General features: G+C 34.0%; 1 protein-coding gene across 1 annotated transcript; it reads right to left on the bottom strand.

Moving 5' to 3' along the window:
• Positions 1–849: 849 nt before the first annotated feature.
• LOC130811256 (putative protease Do-like 14) lies at positions 850–5,076 on the bottom strand. The gene is made up of 11 exons (XM_057677483.1): positions 4,876–5,076; positions 4,727–4,792; positions 4,427–4,525; positions 4,209–4,333; positions 3,846–4,133; positions 3,337–3,470; positions 2,266–2,380; positions 2,077–2,169; positions 1,222–1,299; positions 1,060–1,148; positions 850–964 (listed from the first exon to the last, which is right to left on the bottom strand). The coding sequence occupies exons 1-11, from the start codon at positions 5,033–5,035 to the stop codon at positions 850–852; spliced, it is 1,362 nt and encodes a 453-aa protein (XP_057533466.1). The 5' UTR covers positions 5,036–5,076.
• Positions 5,077–5,543: the final 467 nt, after the last annotated feature.

Below are 5,543 nucleotides of genomic sequence, written 5' to 3'. Positions count from 1 at the left end.
TCATTCTCTGATGAGGTCCTTTTAAAATGCAATAAAATTTTCCCAATTTTTAGCTTTTTTGTTGCATTATGACATCTTTGGATCAATTCATATTATTCCCACTTGAGGGACTTGTTGATAAATAGTCAAAATATCCTTTTTTAAAACTTTTAAATGCATATCATGTATGAGCAAGATCTTTCCAGTTCATGAGTGTGGGAGCTTCTCTTCCAGTTCCATGGGCTGATGTTGAGATAAAGACAAGGATAGAAATTGGATGCCTATTTTTTAGCTGACAGTACTCATATTCCAAAGTTGAGAGATGTGGTTATCTTGCTTTGCTGCAGAATAATAGACTTTTAGTTCCCTATTTATGTAGTCCTGGTTTTTAAGCAGTTTGATCTCAATCCTTTTGCTGATAACTTGAAATGATAAGTTCTTGATAGAGCTTATTGGTATCAATATATTTTCTTATCTTTTCCGTAAAATGGTTAGTTAGATACTTGGTGATCATCAGAGGGATGGGAATTGGAAATGAACACAAACTACACATAGCAAAGCGATTTGTCACAGGAAATATTTTTTGGTTCACCCACTTGTTTGCCATGATTCAGAATTTTGGATTATAGGAAGTGAGTTGTTCATATGGAATTGAAGGACAAATAATATCATTGGGTTTCTGCAGTTTTAAGCTGTGCTATCTATAATTGATGTTCTTTATCCATGGCAGTATTTGCAGCTATTGTTCGACAGATCCTGTATGGTGACTGCTAGTGGTGATTCTAATATGGTTCATCAAAGTTTTAAAGTGAGTATGATTACTCTATTGTCAGGTTGTTATTCAATCAAATGATCGTCATATCGGTGAAATTAGCATCGAAGCTGATAATGTAGTTGTTGTTGATAAGAGGTTTTGTGAATGGTAATTACATTTCTTTGAGATCCAATTTTATTGAATGTCCACTCAGTTTCTAAACAAAGCCAACTGAAAGCAAAAAAAACATTACAGGACAACCAAAAACAAAACACATCTCTAACCAAACAAGTCCAATCAATTATAGGAGTACTAAGGAAGATTACCATTCACAAAACCTCTTATGAACAACAACTACATTATCAGCTTCGATGCTAATTTCACCGATATGACGATCATTTGATTGAATAACAACCTGATGCAAATATAAGATATCACTAACATGCTGACCAGAAATCCAAAACTGACAATAGAGTAATCATACTCACTTTAAAACTTTGATGAACCATATTAGAATCACCACTAGCAGTCACCATATAGGATCCGTCGAACAATAGCTGCAAATACTGCCAAGGATAAAGAACATCAATTATAGATAGCACAGCTTAAAACTGCAGAAACCCAATGATATTATTTGTCCTTCAATTCCATAAGAACAACTCACTTCCTATAATCCAAAATTCTGAATCATGGCAAACAAGTGGGTGAACCAAAAAATATTTCCTGTGACAAATCGCTTTGCGATGTGTAGTTTGTGTTCATTCCCAATTCTCATCCCTCTGATGATCACCAAGTATCTAACTAACCATTTTACGGAAAAGATAAGAAAATATATTGATACCAATAAGCTCTATCAAGAACTTATCATTTCAAGTTATCAGCAAAAGGATTGAGATCAAACCGCTTAAAAACCAGGACTACATAAATAGGGAACTAAAAGTCTATTATTTTGCAGCAAAGCAAGATAACCACATCTCTCAACTTTGGAATATGACTGTCAGCTAACAAAATAGGCATCCAATTCCTATCCTTGTCTTTATCTCAACATCAGCCCATGCAACTGGAAGAGAAGCTCCCACACTCATGAACTGGAAAGATCTTGCTCATACATGATATGCATTTAAAAGTTTTTTTAAAATAGGATATTTTGACTATTTATCAACAAGTCCCTCAAGTGGGAATAATATGAATTGATCCAAAGATGTAATAATGCAACAAAAAAGCTAAAAATTGGGAAAATTTTATTGCATTTTTAAAGGACCTCATCAGAGAATGAGATGACTGTCATGATTTAAAACTGTAATTTTACACCTTAATATATCAATGGCTCATAAATATCATACCTGCTTGGCAGAATGTATCGCAATTCCATTACATGTAGTAACTAAATCACCAGGGCATACACCTTTTTCATAAGCAATTGAACCTTTATATACCTGATATTGAAATAACACCCTTCACAGCATTCAGGATATGCAAATAAAATCTAATTATACAACTACAATATGGAAACCATTGAAGCATCTAATAACCTCTTTGACAACAACATATGAGTCAGTTGGGGATACATTAAATCTCTCCCATGCAGCAAGAGGCAACTGATGCAAGTCAACCACACTAAATCCAAACCACGGTCGCACAATAGTCCTGCAATAGAAATAAATATATGTAATTATACATATAAATTAAGCATGCTCAAATTCTCTACACTAAGCTTAAGTAATGTGTTTTTACTCCCTAAATAATTAGACCCCAAAGAGGCCCAACATTTTAATAATATACATTTAGTGTCCTTCCTACTTGTTCAACAATCGCTCGCACTTGTATTTATCTTTCCTCCTCTTCTCTTTGTGCTTTTATTCCTTTCTCTTGCTATTCTCTTTCTTCAGAGTGCTAGACCACAAAAATCAAATCGATCTCCAACAAAGATGAACTTTAGTCGCGACTGAATTTCACTGGTGATCTCAACTTTTGGCTAAAATGGATAACAACTAGCATGTTGTGTGATCAAAGCATCCCTTTAAAGTTGAAGAAATTCTATAGGACAGCTATAATAATACTGTTGTATGGTACAAAATGGTGGGCTCTAAGAAGGAACACGTTAAGGTGGGAGGATCGCAAGGAGCTTAAAATAGGTCGTGGGAGACTGAAGATAACATGGCAGGAAAGGCTTTGGAAAGATATGAAGCAAATGGATTTGCTTGAGGATGAGGTTTTGGATCATAAGGGATAAAGGGGGAGAATCCTTGTTGATGATCGCATGGAATAATCTTTTTGGTTCATATAGATTCAGGCTTTGATTGATTGATCTCAACTTTTGGTAGGTAAGCTATAGGCAAACAATCGTGAGACGAAATCGTAAATTTGAAACCCACTTGGTACTCAATCAATCAATTCAAAACCTAAAGATTAATGAAATATGTTGGACCTTTTACACAAAGATCACAAATCATACACAAAAGTTTTAAATAAGAAGATTAGAAAAATTCATCCAAAATACTAACATAGTGGAAAAGAAGAAACAATGGATAAAACATTTTTTGGTAGACACAAAAGGCATTGATCATAAAGATTGACATATGAGACGACATTACAAATCATACCTATAAGACTTCCACAAATCCAAGCTAGCTAGGATAACTGGAGTAGGAAGTGGATTGCCAAAACCGTAATTATCGACAAAGTTAATCCCGACCACAAATCCATCATCAGTGATAAGTGGTCCTCCTTCGGTCTCCTGTTTAAGAATTTTTTTTTGTCAACACATACAAAAAAATTACTGCTATTAAAACAATAACCGGACAAGAGCAAGTCATCGTTGGAAAAATTCAAGCTTGTGTGATTGAATACAATTCTCTGGAGTTTTAACTTTAATATAATAAACAAAAACATCAATGCAACTTTAAGTCCATGAGATTAATATATGCTACTGAACAAACTTGAAATATCACTATTAAGTCAAATTGATAACCCCATGTGCTTCTTTATTCACTATGCAAATCAACATGTAATATTCTCATCTAATAGTGCATAAATATATTTAAAACAAATTACGCTAATAAAAACCCGCTCCAAATAATAATGCATCAAATAAAAAGAGTAAAGAAAATACCGGATGAACATGGCAAGAAGATCTCAAAAGTTCTCCACAACCAAAGTAAGGGTATTGCAAAAGTAACTCTCCGCCATGGTCAAACAAGCTACAGAAGGGAAACATACGACCTAGTGTTGTCACTTTCATTCCATCGACTAGATCACCCCAATCAACTTGCTTAGACCTCAAGTCTACCGCTTTAATTTCCATTGTTGACTTAACCCTGAGGGTGAGAAGGTTGTGATGATAATCAACATAATCTTCCTTCCCAAGTAATAAATTTCCATCTGCCAGCCTTACAATGATCTAGGGGGAAAAAAGATATTACTTAAGTCTAATTCATTTAATAGAAAAGATTACAACAAATGAACATTAACTAACATAATTTTCTCGAGTTTCACGGACGGGGCTTAAAAGAAGTTTTGCCGAAGTCAAAATGACTGCTTCATTTTTAGTTGCATCCCATTCAATTACAAGTCCAGAGCAATCGATTGTTCTATCAACACCTAGGACAAGAAATCAGAATTAATCTACTTTACTTTGCCCTACTTTATAATAATAATGTCATTATGAAGAAGAAAAAATAAATATTTAGTTACCATAAAAGGAAGACACTGATACAACAGACGGTAAGAGTTGAAAATATTCAACCTTCTTTTTCAGCACAGTCACAGGCTTGGCCGTGGAGGAAGCAAAATCTGCAACGTCATACATAACAATTCAATCAAAGCCTGAATCCCGTAAGTGGTCGGATAAAGAATTCACAGGAAGTATAAACCTTTGACACATTCACACACCTCATGACATAAACCAAAATCATATAGTACAAAACAATTACCATAGCAATATAATATAATATGTTTAAGAAAAGCATAAACAATAAATTTCTATAGCACCACCTTTAGGAGACAATTGCGAAACTACTCGAACGGAAGGTTTTCCTTTAGTATAGTGATCGTAAATTTCTGTAGAGTAATAAACATTGAAATAATGATCAAATATACAGTAAGCAACTAAACTAACATAAGGGAAAGAATCAATTACAAACTTTTCAAGTCTGGAGATTGATCGAAACCAGCATCAATTGAGTAAGTCCCGCTTTTCTCGGGGAATCGATGATGTAGAGGTGGAATATGCATCGGATAAGAAACGTAATGGCTCGACATTGGATTAGAATACACTGAGGTTCCCTCCAACATCATATCCATGGCGTTACACTAGGAGAAAACAAAAGGCAAAACGACAACATAATCACAATAGCAAACACATAAAATTGACATTACCAAAAACAAAAAACATAATATTGAATTGCAGATAAGACTTTTGAATGGCAAATAAATGAATTCAATTTCTAATTTTTTATTTTTTGAAAATCAATCACAATAAACGAAAAAAACAAAACGAGAGGAGCGAGTAAGGTAGAGTTCCCATTAATCTCTGAGATCAACTTTTTCATTTATCTCGCTCAAATTTTTATGCCACCTAAGCAATATATAATATAAAATTCTGAATCATGGCAAACAAGTGGGTGAACCAAAAAATATTTCCTGTGACAAATCGCTTTGCTATGTGTAGTTTGTGTTCATTCCCAATTCCCATCCCTCTGATGATCACCAAGTATCTAACTAACCATTTTACGGAAAAGATAAGAAAATATATTGATACCAATAAGCTCTATCAAGAACTTATCATTTCAAGTTATCAGCAAAAGGATTG

Source organism: Amaranthus tricolor, chromosome 1 (genome assembly GCF_026212465.1).
Source record: "Amaranthus tricolor cultivar Red isolate AtriRed21 chromosome 1, ASM2621246v1, whole genome shotgun sequence".
Taxonomy (NCBI): domain Eukaryota; kingdom Viridiplantae; phylum Streptophyta; class Magnoliopsida; order Caryophyllales; family Amaranthaceae; genus Amaranthus; species Amaranthus tricolor.
Note: the sequence above shows the minus strand (reverse complement) of the source record. Positions and strands in the feature narration are given on the sequence as shown.

Excerpts from the sequence above, each read along its gene's own strand:
- LOC130811256 (XM_057677483.1), bottom strand. The coding sequence starts at position 5,035 with ATGGATATGATGTTGGAGGGAACCTCAGTGTATTCTAATCCAATGTCG. Across the intron at positions 4,134-4,208 it reads GTGAAACTCGAGAAAATTAT|ATCATTGTAAGGCTGGCAGA; the intron begins GTTAGTTAATGT and ends TTTTCCCCCTAG. Across the intron at positions 1,300-2,076 it reads CGATACATTCTGCCAAGCAG|TATTTGCAGCTATTGTTCGA; the intron begins GTATGATATTTA and ends TATCCTTGGCAG.